The 16,891-nt window shown below is 33.7% G+C and overlaps 2 protein-coding genes across 2 annotated transcripts; both read left to right on the forward strand.

Moving 5' to 3' along the window:
• Window positions 1–639: 639 nt before the first annotated feature.
• Window positions 640–1,877, forward strand: LOC135688137 (uncharacterized). The gene is made up of 2 exons (XM_089110316.1): window positions 640–1,117; window positions 1,666–1,877. The coding sequence occupies exons 1-2, from the start codon at window positions 640–642 to the stop codon at window positions 1,875–1,877; spliced, it is 690 nt and encodes a 229-aa protein (XP_088966442.1).
• An 866-nt stretch (window positions 1,878–2,743) lies between these two features.
• LOC148959699 (uncharacterized) lies at window positions 2,744–4,420 on the forward strand. Its single transcript, XM_089110300.1, has one exon. It carries the CDS (start codon window positions 2,744–2,746, stop codon window positions 4,418–4,420), a length of 1,677 nt encoding a protein of 558 aa, XP_088966426.1.
• Window positions 4,421–16,891: the final 12,471 nt, after the last annotated feature.

Below are 16,891 nucleotides of genomic sequence, written 5' to 3' on the forward strand. Positions count from 1 at the left end.
CCTCATCACTGAAATTGAAAAAGGCCCGCAATAAGGGATCCAAAAAATCCAAAACATTGTAATCACCTAGCAAAAGACAATGAAAGAAGGGAGGGAGAGGAAAGTGACCCAGACCGATTATTTTTGTTAAGTTTATTGCCACTCATTAGAAAAGTTCCAGAGAGGGAAAAGATATCTTAATCTCCAATGCATATTCATATGGGGGTTCTCTGCAAGTCCTAGACGATACATTTCGGAAAGGGTTATAAAAATCGAATGAAATGTTGATCGTATGCACGCATTAAAAAGCTGCCAATGTGAATGGAAAATCTTTCGCAAAGATGGGTTGCCACCTACTGCGCAATGACGCAAGTAAATGCTTGTGCAATGTGAACGCAGCCTTAAAGCTCGTCACTATTGTCCAACCGTCCAAATAAGACACACTTACATTTGCGAAGTGTCCTCTGATTGGTTGGTTAAAAAAAGCGCGCGAGAATGCAGTTCCTCCGAGAAGGCTATCACGGGGAAAAAATACGTACTGCCTCTAATTCTTTTACCCCCGTACCAGAGCACCGATTACGCGATCACACCTTGGATGTGAATTTGGGATAAGAATATTTAAGCTGAAGATGTTTCAAAGAAAGAATTAGGCTAGGAAAGATGGATGAAAACGATTCAATTTCTTTAGAAATTAGCGTTAGTTCTCCAGCTGCCCCCATAGTTCCGAGCAATTTCTTCAGTTCAGAGAAAGCAGCATCCTCCTTTTCAAGCTTGACTGTTTCAGAAAATGACGAAGCGGTTTTGTCGTCAAAGTCCTCTGATATTCTGGACTACCCGAAGAGACTCAGAATGCAAGCGGGTGCACCGGATTCACAAAATTTGCCTTCACACCAGAGAGTTGCTGAATGGATGAGATGTTCTTTCAGATTTAGTGGCAATGAGGAAGAAGAAGAAGAAGAAGAAGAAGAAGAAGAAGAAGAAGAAGAAGAAGAAGAAGAAGAAGAAGAAGAAGAAATTACTGAGTTCCCTTTTTCAGAATTCAGCAATGCAAGGGACGTTCAAATTGACCAAGACCCCAGTGAACAGAATATTGGAACTGCTGTCGAGCACGAGGCAGACAATACCTCAGTGGAACAAGGTAACATTTGTATTTACACACAACCAGTATCGTGTTTTTATAAGCTGTATGCCAAATTTTTGTCCTATATGATAAATATGCGGGCTAACGTCATAGCTTTGATCTTAGAAACAATGTCTTTCAATCCTTTGTTCTCGTATGCTTTTTTAACAAGTTAATCGTCCGCCAATGAAATTTATCCTGAATAGGACAAATAAGAATGGCTTTGTACGCTTTTTAATAAAATACTTGAACTTAAGCTGTCAACCCTCAACCCCACAAAATGCATTCTGCAGCCGAAGACCTTTTAAGGAATTTTTTGGATCAATAGTAGGCTACCATTACAGGGGTGTAGCCACATCACCATGGAAATTCTAATTACCACGAGACCCAGGCCACAAATTTGAAAGTGGAGGGGCCAAGGCTTCCTTCCTCTTTTAGTGCAGCTTTAAAACTAAATGCTTTGCAAAAAAGTGGGGGGCATGGCGACCTTGTCTAGCGACTGTTGTCTGTTGCTGCACAAGCAGCTTTTCCCTTGAAACTATCTAACAAATTTTTATGTTTTGTAGATGATGCTACAAATGTCAGTGACAGGACAGAGGAGGAATCCAACATTGGAAGTGACTTACTAGAGAGTGAGGATACAGTTTTTGAAGAAAGAATAACTCCTATTTTTGATGGTTCTGAAACTCCGGGGAAACATTCCAATACATGTTTGTTGCGATGGCAGAGAAACACAACTTCAGCAAGAAGGCGCAGACAGATTTCCTACTTTTCCTGAACACAATTTTACACCAAAATGTGGGCATTCCAGACAGCAGTGCTGCCATCTCCAAAAGCATGCGACACCTCCAGTACCAAAAAACCGAATATTCGAAATGCAAAGTCTGCCATCAAGAATTGCATGGAAATACACCTTGTCAAGTTGAAACTTGTGAAAATTACAACAAAAGAATGGAGCCGTTCAAATACGTTATCATAGATCTGTTACCACAAATTCAAAGAATTATATTTGGTAAGTAAAGTACCTAATAAAAGTTACTTGATAGATGCCATTTAGATATACCGTAAGTCCTCGAATAAGCTAGCCTGTGTCCCAGACCCCTTATGGTCTCATCTGTAGACTCAAATGATCAGTCATGAATCAATGTAAAATTTTATTCCTGGTATTTTCTTGGCTGCTGCCGAATAAACCCCCATTCTAAAGTAATTATTAAGCTTTTAGGTTTTTTATTGGAAGATTTACGGTACTGCAAACCGATTTAATGGAGAGGTCAGATTTGATCAATTGTACTCAACAGGGTGTTCTCATTTGATTTGATGGTGATAGTGCTCTTTTAATTTTAGGGGGTTGCAGAAATTGCAAGATCCTACTTCTTGGGTTGCTTAAGCATTGACAAAGTTAATGATCGAAAGAAAATTTAATTTTCAAAATTCCTTTTAGACAACTGGCCTTCCATAGAAGAAAACATTTCATCATACCAATACCAAGGTCATTTCAGTGATGTTAGTGATGGATTAATCTATCGAGATGAGGTTCCAAGAAATCCAGATATAAATGGAACATATACCTTTTCACTGACTTGGCACATCGATGGATCAACCGCAGTCAAATCTAGAAATCTGAAAATCTGGCCCATTTTCGCAATGATAATTGAATTAGCAAAGCATTTGCGATATTCATTTCGTAACATTCTTTTCTGTGGCCTTTGGTATGGCAAGGAGAAACCTAACTTTACAATGTTCCAGACGCATTTTGTTACAGAAGTGCTCAATCTTACGAATGGATTTGACTTGAAGGTACCAAATAGGCGCCTGTCATGTAAACTGCGCATCCAGGGGCAAGTTGCAGATCTTCCTGCAAAAGCTGCTTCTCTAAACATGAAGCAGTATAATGGCAAGTTTGGATGCTCGATTTGTTTAGAACCAGGTGAAAAGGATGGGGATAATCCACTTTTAAGGTATTACCCCTACAAATCAACGAAGGCACCTCTACGGAATCATGAAGATACCATGCAACATGCTGATCTCGCAAATAGCAAGAGTTCTATTTTTGGTGTAAAAGGATCATCACCAGTACATGAAATTTTAAAAATTCCTGAAAAAGTTCTTTTGGATTTCATGCATCAAGTTTTAGAAGGTGAATTGTATAGAAGGTTAAAGAGTTTTTTTTTCTTATCAAGTAATGAAGCTCCTTTTTGCTTGAAAGAATGCATACATGCAATTGATACTTCAATCACTGCAGTAAAACTACCCCATGACTTCCCAAAGAAAATGAGAACTATTGGTGAATTAGGAAAATGGAAGGCCCACGAAAAAGGAATGTTTCTTTTTCACATGAGTTTGCCTTGTTTGCGGAGGTATCTGCCAGCCGAACATTTTTTCCACCATAGCTTATTTGTGACTGGTCTGCGCATTCTAACCGACGATTCCCTTGTCGAAGAAGATATAACATTAGCAGAGTTAATGCTTGATTCCTATGTTCGACTTGTTGAAGAATTGTATGGGAAGAAAGAAAGAACATATAATTTACACTCAATCAGTCACTTTGCTCAGCAAACAAGAAATCATGGAAACCCAATCTTACAATCTGCCTTCGTATTCGAAGGCATGATCTATTTGTTAAAAAAGAAGTTCCATGGTACAAGAGGCATAATTTCTCAAATGATTCGTAATATGGCTACATCTCAGACATATCAATCTGAAATTTTGCGGAATGTTACGTACCCACCACAAGCAAAAAATTACTGCAAAAATGTTTTGCAGTTAAATGAGAAAAAAGTAATGATGTCCGAAACCATCTATTTTTATAAGCCCCTACAAAAGACGGTTCCTCTGGTTCAAAATCTTGATTTGGATACTCTCAATTTAATTGGTGATAATGAAGAAGTAGTATTCTCTTCAAGGATTACTAAAGAAGGCGAGATATTTCACAGTGAAAGCTATTCATACCGCAGATCATCTTGTAGTTTTTTTGTATCATTTTTTTATACACAAGAAGAAAGAACAATTAACTATGGGAAAATACAGTGCTTCTTAAAAAATTCAAGAGGACTCTTTGCAATCATTAAAGTTGCCAAGAATTTGCAAAAAAATATTTGCCAAACAGACGAGCTTCCAAACCCAGAAGATCCAGTCATGCGTCAATTTCATGTCGAGGGTTTGCTAGGAAGTCATTTTGTCGCAATAGCAGACTGTGAAATTTTCAAAATAATTTCATGTGACAACATTTTGTCACGTGTTGTGTTCTTTTCAATGGAAGATGCAGACCCTGAAGTTAAAGGATTTGTTTCCACAGTTTTGAAGACATATCAGCACAATTAAAATATTTTCTTTACTTTCAGTAACTCAAAGATTATTGAATAAGATGTCTATTTTTTCTGCAAAGCATTCTAACACAATCATATTTAAGATCCTGACAGGGTTCCCTGTCACAATCCAATAGGATTTTGGAATCCTTATGTGTAAGATCCTATTCCAGTTCTTGTAAGATCTACATTGACAGTCGGGATCCTAGCAAGATCCTATTCCAGATCCTGTTTTAGAATCCTGTAAGGTTTTTGGTAGGATCCTGTGTCAGATCTTAAATTGTGTTTATCCTATAGGATCCTTACGCTGGATCTTGTATAAGATCCTATACACTTAAGATTCAAGATGCTGGTAGGATCCTGGTCAAAATGTAACAGGATCCTGTTTAAGAATCTATAGGATCCTATCGCCATGTTCAAGATCCTGACAGGATCCATGTCACAATCCAATTGGAACTTGGAATCATTATGTGTAAGATCCTAATCTAGTTCTTGTAAGATCCTGCAATGTCAGTCTGGATCCTAGCAAGATCCTATTCAAGATCCTGTTTTAGAATCCTGTAATGTTTATGGTAGGATCCTTTGTCAGATCTTAAGCTGTGTTTATCCTATAGGATCCTTACGCTGGATCTTGTATAAGATCCTATACACTTAAGATTCAAGATGCTGGTAGGATCCTGGTCAAAATGTAACAGGATCCTGTTTAAGAATCTATAGGATCCTATCGCCATGTTCAAGATCCTGACAGGATCCATGTCACAATCCAATTGGATCTTGGAATCATTATGTGTAAGATCCTAATCTAGTTCTTGTAAGATCCTGCAATGTCAGTCTGGATCCTAGCAAGATCCTATTCAAGATCCTGTTTTAGAATCCTGTCAGGTTTTTAGTAGGATTCTGTGTCAGATCTTAAATTGTGTTTATCCTACAGGATCCTTACATAGGATCCTATATAGGATCATATGCACTCAGGATCTTGCAGGATTTTTGGTAGGATCTTGTCCAGGATCCTAAAAATCTAGGATCCTTATAGGATCCTTCAGGATCCTGTAGGATCCTGCAAGATTTTTCACCGGGGACAGTACTAAAACAAAGATATCTGGACCATATTTTGAGGGCTAGTTCCCAACTTCAATATCTTGTGCTAAATGGTATATGTATATTTATTTCTGTATGAACATGCAGATAAAATGGCAATACAATTGAATAAAGCAAGGTCAGATTAGTGAAATACAGTCACTCATATATATCATTCATAGTCAAATCAAGCATGTATAAAAAAAGCATTAGAATTTGGGTGTAAAAAGTTTAAAATGATAGACACTCTCTTTCCATTATATTTTTCATTAACAAAAATTATATTTCAATTTTAATAGGGTTGTAATAAAAAGTTTGTTTGGAAACATATCCATTATAATATTGAAATGTAACAGAAAATGGTAGGTTCACTTATAAGAAAAAACATTAAAAAGTGTTAAATGTAGACTTACGGACAATATAATTTAAAATATCTCAATAAAAGGCAACAGGATTCAATCCAATAATTACCAACTGTTTGAAAGAAAACAAAAAGATATTTAAGATAAGATATAAATGACATAAATGGAAAATTGGTCTACATGAATAAACATGTTTGAGTCATCATGATTTTATTCATTACCAAATTGCAAAAATTGTATTATCTGGTAAAATGGTTTGTGTATCTGGTAAAAGAGAGGGGCGGTGCGGGTGAATGACTCAGCCTTGGGTGTTGGCTTGAAATCACGACCCGATAGCTCAGCGGTAGAGCACTTGACGTACAAAGTCAGGGATCGTGAGTTCGTGCCTCGCTCGGGTCGGTTGTTTTCCCGCACTCTCTATTAAAAATTGTATTACAAAAACTGCATACATTAATATGCATCAAATATTTTATTTCCAAAAATGGAGAACAAAACAAAACTACCAGACCATACGTTAAAGGGTTATCTATATATGAAAATGTTTGATTTTTTATTAAATTTGAACATCTAACAGGGCATAAGCAAATGTTGATTTATGTAAAACAGCTTCAGTTTGAAAAAAATTATGTTCCATATGCAAAAGACATGGCAACAGAAAAGATCTATTTCAAACCCTTCTTTGGAATGGTACAGTAATGCTATATACAATTTTGATATTAAACTATGATTGCATTAAGTAAGTCCATTTGTTGCAATTACCACTATGTTATGTAATTCATATATACTTCTGTATGGAGTGATATTCAATAGACAGGGGAAATCATATCAAAATATTATATTCCATATAATTTGTAAACTCACCAACTGTTTATTATAAATGAACCAAAGAATAAACTGGAACAAGTTCAATATAAAATAACAACTAGAAAGAAAAAAAATATACATTATAATATGGGCAAATGGGTATCAATAGTTAAAAACAACATTCAATTCATCAATGTCTCATCCAGTTAACATTAGAATTGCAGAAAAATAATATAAAAATAATTTTGGTCATGTGAAATCAACAATCATAGCAACAATGTTTTATATTTCCAAAACATTTAAACTTAAAACAATTTGAAATTCGGGTTCAGCATGTTAAAAGCAGCATACGTACTACTGCACTAAGAGTGTTGTATAAAGGAATTATAAGGTGTTCAGTCTAAAAAAAGATCAATAATACTCACCAAATATGAGAAGAATTTCAGCAAAACATGCAAGACAAGAAATATTAAGCCAAGTGGAACACATCTGCAAATACAATATGGAAATACTAAAATAATATGATTAAATTGCCTTAAAATGATAAAACAACAACAATGTATATTTAGCATTGTATAAAAATTGCAAATTGTGTACACCTTATGTGGAGGGGCAATATAGTATAACTTGTAATAATAAATTATGAATAAATTCTTAATGGTCCAATAATTATTATACTCATTCCAATACCACATAAAAGGATAAAATTTTCTTCTGCCTATGTACCTTATGGGGAAAAGGGTTACATAATAAGGTGGAAGGGGGTTACATATGGGGAAAGGGGCTGCATCTGTGTTAAGTCAAATTGCACATTACATTCAGTACAAGTAATTTCAAATGTTCATTCAAATGATCAGAAAATTTAGCATATTGAAAATACTAAGCAGGGAAAGGTCTGCAATTTATAATTTTTTACGCAAAACTAACTAGATATGAAATTTTAGTTAATGAACCGTAATTGATTTGGGAATTGCTTGATAATCTTTAGAAATGACTTCATAAACCCAATGAGTTTCAATCAAGTGAAAGATAATATTAACTCTCTTATTAAAGTAAATTGCAAACAAATTGCAAACAAAGTAAAGTCCAGCCTAAAATTAACTCAAGCAGTACATCCAGTTACGACTGACGTACATTCTAGCCTGACTAAGAAGGATATTAACAAAATGAACAATTTGATTTTTTTTCATGCAAAATAATACACAGGATTGCGATCATACCTTCTCTTTCCCCTCCAAACATTCTCCGTTTTCAACCTCCTGGGAGGTAAGGGAAAATTTATAGCAAAAGACTATAAAAAATATTTTAAAAATATATAATTATTTCTGAGACGTAGAGAGTAACGGTTGATAGGCTGAAATTATTGTTGTCAAACTGACTAAAAATCAAAACTGTTAAATGAAAAAATAAAATCTTTTAATTTGCTAGTATCTTAGCATTGAAGATATTGAAATCTACACTTAGGTTAAAAAAGTATTCGGACACCCTTCGAAACTTCGAAGACATTTTATGCAACAAATTCGGAAAGACTTTTTTAAAATCTTTCTCATTAAAAAAGTACGGCAGTTAATTCCATGAAATTTTCACATTGTTGATATTTTGAAGCCTTTTATGTACGCCAAAAAATTAAAAATACATCTACCATAAAATTTCTATAGGTCTCGAGACGAAAACATGGAAGCTCTGAAACTCAAGAACTGAGTTAAGAGAAGCGCTTACAAAGTGCTTTCTACTATAATAAAGTAAATGGATTTTGCGATATTGCATCAATTCTCGGCTGCTCAATGAGTGCAGCTTTTCTGGTGTGTAAAAAGTTTTTCCGTACAAGAACAGAAAAAAATTTACCAAGGGTTTGCAGACCAAAGAAGTTTACGACGCCGAGGGACGACAGGTCTTTACTGAGGGAACTGCAAAGTAATAGGTTTGAATCCTTACTAGATATTATGTTGTCATGTAAAAGAAGCTAAATAATGGAACATAAGCAAAAACATGGCTATAGAAGTCATGAAAAATACAAATTTTTCAGCATTATAAGAAGAAAATGCTCTCTCAAAGCAAAAATTACTCATCGACGATGAGTACAATGGCTTCTCCTTTAATGTTACGCAATTTTAAAAGTAGCTTGAATAAATGCAATAATTTAAAAACTTTGTAGCATTTTCGTCGATGAAGTAAACTTTTTTTGAAGCTTAAAAGTTTGATTTTATAATTTCTTTAATAATTTCTTTTGTAATGCAGACGTGAAATTAAAAAGTTGTATTTGTTTGGACAGCTCTAAAATTTTTGGAAGGTCATGTGACTTTGCCATTGTTAGGCCATTCAGCCCTTCTGCATATTTTGCTGTTATAATCAGGAAAATCGAAAGAATCCTGTGTTTTCTTGGTTATTCTTCATAAGTTGAAGCATTTTGTTAACTTTTTATTCCATTTTGGGGAAACTTGGGCCTAGATTATTTGTAGAAAGACTGCCTAAATCTGAAAAAGTTTCGGTTGCAAAACCGAATCCAACGGAATGCCATAATTCGTTTATCGAATTCGTCCCAATACTTTTTGAACGTAAGTGTACTATTCAAAATCGTCTTGAAGACAACTTAAACCCTAAGATCAATTTAGAATGATCACATTTGATGCAATATTCATTGAGTGCAACAGAGCGTAATGTTCAAAGAATATGGTGATAAGAAGTGAAATTGCAAACAAAGTAAAGTCCAGCCTAAAATTTACTCAAGTAGTACATCCAGTTACGACTGACGTACATTCTAGCCTGACTAAGAAGGATATTAACAAAATGAACAATTTGATCTCTTTTCATGCAAAATAGTACACAGGATTGCGAACATACCTTCTCTTTCTCCCCACAACTTTCTCCGTTTTCAACCACCTGGAAGGTAAGGGAAAATTTATACCAAAAGACTATAAAAAATATTTTAAAAATATATAATTATTTCTGAGACGTAGAGAGTAACTGTTGGTTAGGTCAAATTATTGTCGTCAAACTGACTGAATATCAAAAAGTAAGAAAACGATGCTTAAAATCACTGTTTTATTATTCATGCTAGGCAGTTGAGAAAAGTGAAATAAAATCAAGCAAAATGGCGCTTGACTGTGCCAATCTGTTGCTGGTATGGTAGGTTCTATATTACGCTAAATGAAGATATTAAAATGTGCAATTCTAATCTGTCTTAAACAAAATTCAAACCCAAATATCAATTTAGAATAATCAGTTTTGATATACTATTAATTGATTGCATTAAAGTGAAATGTCAAAGCAATGGGGTGGAAAAAGTGAATTTAAGCAAAGTTAAGTAGTTGTGAGATTCACACTTGCATTGCTAATGTGAATCCTTGAAATTCCTTAAAATTTAAAACTATGACATCACTATCATATCAAAGCCCACCCAATCTAAAAAATTCCAATTGCAAAATCTTTGCAAATGAGCCATTCCCCTGCGAAAAAACCATTGCTCAACCATGGCTGACAATGGTTACACCATGGTTTTCAACCATTTCCCACCATGGTTGAGCAACGAAATGACCATGGTTAACCATGGTAGAACCACCAATTTCCAATGGGACCCATTGCTGAACCATGTCTAAAATTTCAAAATGTTTACTTTTTCATAAATTTGCTTGAGCAATATTGAAAGCTGAAATGTTCAGGATTATTTTAAACAATTTTGAAATTTTCAGTTCTTTTTATGATTTCAGTTTAAACCATGGTCAGACCATAGCCAATACATGGTTATCTGTTCATGGTTGAACCATGGCTTAACCATGCTCAACAAATGTGTTTCAACCATGTTTTTCCATGGTTATACCATGTCATCTAATCATTTTACCAATTAAGGTCAAATCAGGGTTCAACCATATAAACATTTGAATTTTTGAAAATACAACTGTGAAGTTTTACAGGAATTGCATAATGCTTGTAAACTTGGTTTGAAACATGGTTCAAACATGGTTCAACCATGTCATTTGACCATGATCGAACCATGATTCAACCATGTTTCTTGGCCATGATCAAACCATGATTCAACCATGTCTCTTGACCATGATCAAACCATGCTTCAAACATATCAACCAACCATGATCAAGCCATGGTTCACTTTTGCTTTTTTTCTTCTTTAAGATTCCTCTTGCTTCTGCACTTCAGGAACTCCTGCTGTAAGCGCTCTATGAACTTCTGCACTTTATGAACTCCTGCTGAGATTCTCTTTGAGCTCATCAAAGTTCTGGCACAGTAAATTTTAATGCAAAGCTTTGCTTTTCACAAGAAAGCTCACTTTGCTTGATATCATATTTTTATTTGTTGTTGATTAGAGCACTTCGAGGTTCCTGATCAATTTTTAAGAAAGGCATCTTATCTAGGATGAAAAGTGTGCGTAAAGTTTGGCAAAGTTCAGGCTTAACATGCAGTTCTTGAACTTGTTTTCATGAGACTGTATGCAAATACTAGCCTCTCACAATCTGTAGAATGGGGCTTCCAGGCAGGGCCGGTTCCATGGGTGTGTGTGTGTGTGTGTGTGTGGGGGGGGGGGGGGTTGGTTGTAACACAAGAATAGGCATTTGTGTTTTAGTCAGTAAAATTGGGATTTTGACGAGTAGATAAAATTTTTTGTAGAAAATTGTACTTCATGTAATTTTTAAAAACATTCAAAGATATTGAAAAGTTCTGGAGTTCAGTTTTTCCGTTGATCCAGAAGAGAATTTTCAGGAACATCACAGAAGAAGATTAATCCCAAGATATTTGACAAAACCAGAGACAATTTTAGTCTGGGAGATGCATTTCTAGCCATCCTAGAAGGCTTAATTTCAAAAAATTACTTTCGCATCGGACCCAGCCATGGCGGGTCCTACTATGTCACTGAACTTTATTCTTAACCCCCCTGGCTCAGTTTTGTGGCCCCATCTCTGAAAGTGCGAAGCACAATGCACCAGTCGCATTAACGGAGTGTAATAATGCCAAAATGTATTTGGTAGATAAACACTTGCACCCTCCCAAAAAAAATTCCTGAAGCCAGGCCTGCTTCCAGGGCATCATAATCGTGCATTGAAGTGCATAAAGCTCGCAAGTCACTTCCGGATACAATCTTTCATATTGTTTCTGCTTGTGTTCTAATTTTTACAGAGAATTGAAGTATGAACTTGTAAGGGGTTTCACAACAATAATCGTTCCAGGTGAAACTTTACCCCCTTAGCTATCAATCACGGTCAAATTCCTAATGAAAGTTTTCTAATGTCATAATAAAATCAATGTCGTGACCAAAAACATTATGAAAATTTTCAAGTAGACTAAAATTTTTGCTCTTAATGCGAATCTGGAATAAAAGATTTTGTACAAAAACATTTAAAGAATTTTATCAAAAAAAGTTTAAGTTAAATTGGTGTATACCCTGATAGTAGAAGGGGCGTGGTCGTTAGAAATTTAGAAAGACAACGCCCATAAAGTCCAATTTTCTAAATTTTTAAAATTCTTTAAATCAACTCTGGAGCGAGGAGAGTTTAAACTGAAGCCTTTCGTTGCGAAAAGTCTGGTTTATCCGTACTTGTAATGAAGGGGAAGTCTTTCCTTATCAAAAGTTGTACGGCACCGTGTAAACGCGATCTATCCGTATATATCTTTTTATCGGGATCAAACGTTATCCATAATCAAATCGCTCCACAAAAACGTTCTTATTTCGAAATCTTGCATCACTCGCAACAATACTTTCGGTCAGAAAAAGGGTCCCAAGTCTTCTAGATCTGTCCGGGCCTAACATTAAATACGCTTTGTTACCTAGCAGTTCTTTACGATGAAGCTTTCAACATAATCAACAAACTTCCCAACTGCACAAACCTTTTAAAAAATTATCTTGTTTTTGCTGCGTACATGAATCGCAAAGGTGAACGCACTGATAGATGATCGAACTGCAATCCAAACGGCCATCTTGTGTTTGAAAAAGCGCGCTCAAAAATGGCAGTTGCTTGTTGGTTGAGCCATGGTTTAGCTTAGCGATGGTCAAACCATGATTGCATGCATAAGAAAATTTAAATCCAAAGGAAATAAATGTTTTCTTATTTGAATGCAAGGAAATATGTCTACAAAACAAAGCTAATCTTGGAATACCCAACTTAACAGGCACCGCGTAGCAGGGGGGGGGGGCAGGGGGACTGCTAAAAATGTCAAATATTAAGTAATAAACTACCAGGAAAGCCTCTTTTTGAAAGCTTTTAGCCCCCACTTCTTTAAAACGCCCACCGTCTCAAAGCTACCTGGTGCCTGCTTAATAATGAAACATATAACCATGTAAAAAATTACTTATAGGCAAAAATTTCTTAGTAGGAAAGGAAGAAAATACCAGGATTTTAAACAGTGGAGATTTCTTGTAGGGACATAGAGGGTGGAGCCCATCTTTCTTGTTAGAAATTTTCTTGACTTTGAAGGGGGCGGGGGGCTTGATCTTGCTTTTGAATTTGAATTTAATTTAAAAAATTTTTGCCACTTTAAGAAAAGTCAATTAAGAAATGGACCATGGTTCAGCAGTGGGTCAGCAATGGTCAGGCCAAATTTTCATAAAACATTTCAAATATAAAAAAAATAATTTTTCTATGGCTTAAAAACAAAGAAATATGTCCACAAAACAAATATAGTAGAAATCAAACTATTCAATTTAAAAATTCTTTCCCACTTTAAGAAATGTCAATTAAAAAATGGACCATGGTTCAGCAATGGGTCAGCAATGGTCAGGCCAAATTTTCATAAAATATTTCAAATTTAAAAAAAATAATTGTTCTATGGCTTAAAAACAAAGAAATGTGTCCACAAAACAAATATAGTAGAAATGAAACCATTCAATTTAAAAATTCTTTGCCATTTTAAGAAATGTCAATTAAAAAATGGACCATGGTTCAGCAATGGGTCAGCAATGGTCAGGCCAAATTTTCATAAAACATCTCAAATTCAAAGAAAATAATTTTTCTACGGCTTAAAAACAAGGAAATATGTCCACAAAACAAATATAGTAGAAATCAAACTATTTAATCTAAAAATTCTTTGCCATTTTGAGAAATGTCAATTAAAAAATGGACCATGGTTCAGCAATGGGTCAGCAATGGCCAGGCCAAATTTTTATAAAACATTTCAAATTTTGAAAAAATAATTTTTCTATGGCTTAAAAACAAGGAAATGTGTCCAGAAAACAAATATAGTAGAAATCCAACTATTTAATCTAAAAATTCTTTGCCATTTTAAGAAATGTCAATTAATAAATGGACCATGGTTCAGCAATGGGTCAGTAATGGTCAGGCCAAATTTTCATAAAACATCTCAAATTCAAAGAAAATAATTTTTCTATGGCTTAAAAACAAGGAAATATGTCCACAAAACAAATATAGTAGAAATCAAACTATTCAATTTAAAAATTCTTTGCCATTTTAAGAAATGTCAATTAGGAAATGGACCATGGTTCAGCAATGGGTCAGCAATGGTCAGGCCAAATTTTCATAAAACATTTCAAATATAAAAAAAATAATTTTTCTATGGCTTAAAAACAAGGAAATATGTCCAGAAAACAAATATAGTAGAAATCCAACTATTTAATCTAAAAATTCTTTGCCATTTTAAGAAATGTCAATTAAAAAATGGACCATGGTTCAGCAATGGCTCAGCAATGGTCAGGCCAAATTTTCATAAAACATCTCAAATTCAAAGAAAATAATTGTTCTATGGCTTAAAAACAAGGAAATATGTCCACAAAACAAATATAGTAGAAATCAAACTATTCAATTTAAAAATTCTTTGCGACTTTAAGAAATGTCAATTAAAAAATGGACCATGGTTCAGCAATGGGTCAGCAATGGTCAGGCCAAATTTTCATAAAACATTTCAAATATAGAAAAAATAATTTTTCTATGGCTTAAAAACAAAGAAATGTGTCCACAAAACAAATATAGTAGAAATCAAACTATTCAATTTAAAAATTCTTTGCGACTTTAAGAAATGTCAATTAAAAAATGGACCATGGTTCAGCAATGGGTCAGCAATGGTCAGGCCAAATTTTCATAAAACATTTCAAATATAAAAAAAATAATTTTTCTATGGCTTAAAAACAAAGAAATGTGTCCACAAAACAAATAAAGTAGAAATCAAACTATTCAATTTAAAAATTCTTTGCCACTTTAAGAAATGTCAATTAAAAAATGGACCATGGTTCAGCAATGGGTCAGCAATGGTCAGGCCAAATTTTCATAAAACATCTCAAATTCAAAGAAAATAATTTTTCTATGGCTTAAAAACAAGGAAATATGTCCACAAAACAAATATAGTAAAAATCAAACTACTTAATCTAAAAATTCTTTGCCATTTTAAGAAATGTCAATTAAAAAATGGACCATGGTTCAGCGATGGGTCAGCAATGGTCAGGCCAAATTTTCATAAAACATTTCAAATTTAAAAAAAATAATTTTTCTATGGCTTAAGAACAAGGAAATATGTCCAGAAAACAAATATAGTAGAAGTCCAACTATTTAATCTAAAAATTCTTTCCCATTTTAAGAAATGTCAATTAATAAATGGACCATGGTTCAGCAATGGGTCAGCAATGGTCAGGCCAAATTTTCATAAAACATCTCAAATTCAAAGAAAATAATTGTTCTATAGCTTAAAAACAAAGAAATGTGTCCACAAAACAAATATAGTAGAAATGAAACCATTCAATTTAAAAATTCTTTGCCATTTTAAGAAATGTCAATTAAAAAATGGACCATGGTTCAGCAATGGGTCAGCAATGGTCAGGCCAAATTTTCATAAAACATCTCAAATTCAAAGAAAATAATTTTTCTATGGCTTAAAAACAAGGAAATATGTCCACAAAACAAATATAGTAGAAATCAAACTATTTAATCTAAAAATTCTTTGCCATTTTGAGAAATGTCAATTAAAAAATGGACCATGGTTCAGCAATGGGTCAGCAATGGCCAGGCCAAATTTTTATAAAACATTTCAAATTTTAAAAAAATAATTTTTCTATGGCTTAAAAACAAGGAAATGTGTCCAGAAAACAAATATAGTAGAAATCCAACTATTTAATCTAAAAATTCTTTGCCATTTTAAGAAATGTCAATTAAAAAATGGACCATGGCTCAGCAATGGGTCAGCAATGGTCAGGCCAAAATTTCATAAAACATCTCAAATTCAAAGAAAATAATTTTTCTATGGCTTAAAAACAAGGAAATATGTCCACAAAACAAATATAGTATAAATCAAACTATTCAATTTAAAAATTCTTTGCCATTTTAAGAAATGTCAATTAGGAAATGGACCATGGTTCAGCAATGGGTCAGCAATGGTCAGGCCAAATTTTCATAAAACATCTCAAATTCAAAGAAAATAATTTTTCTATGGCTTAAAAACAAGGAAATATGTCCACAAAACAAATATAGTAGAAATCAAACTATTCAATCTAAAAATTCTTTGCCATTTTAAGAAATGTCAATTAAAAAATGGACCATGGTTCAGCAATGGGTCAGCAATGGTCAGGCCAAATTTTCATAAAACATTTCAAATTTAAAAAAAATAATTGTTCTATGGCTTAAAAACAAAGAAATGTGTCCACAAAACAAATATAGTAGAAATGAAACCATTCAATTTAAAAATTCTTTGCCATTTTAAGAAATGTCAATTAAAAAATGGACCATGGTTCAGCAATGGGTCAGCAATGGTCAGGCCAAATTTTCATAAAACATCTCAAATTCAAAGAAAATAATTTTTCTACGGCTTAAAAACAAGGAAATATGTCCACAAAACAAATATAGTAGAAATCAAACTATTTAATCTAAAAATTCTTTGCCATTTTGAGAAATGTCAATTAAAAAATGGACCATTGTTCAGCAATGGGTCAGCAATGGCCAGGCCAAATTTTTATAAAACATTTCAAATTTTAAAAAAATAATTTTTCTATGGCTTAAAAACAAGGAAATGTGTCCAGAAAACAAATATAGTAGAAATCCAACTATTTAATCTAAAAATTCTTTGCCATTTTAAGAAATGTCAATTAATAAATGGACCATGGTTCAGCAATGGGTCAGCAATGGTCAGGCCAAATTTTCATAAAACATCTCAAATTCAAAGAAAATAATTTTTCTATGGCTTAAAAACAAGGAAATATGTCCACAAAACAAATATAGTAGAAATCAAACTATTCAATTTAAAAATTCTTTGCCATTTTAAGAAATGTCAATTAGGAAATGGACCATGGTTCAGCAATG

This window comes from Rhopilema esculentum, chromosome 9 (genome assembly GCF_057945365.1).
Source record: "Rhopilema esculentum isolate cy_ngs chromosome 9, ASM5794536v1, whole genome shotgun sequence".
NCBI classification, from domain to species: Eukaryota; Metazoa; Cnidaria; class Scyphozoa; order Rhizostomeae; family Rhizostomatidae; genus Rhopilema; species Rhopilema esculentum.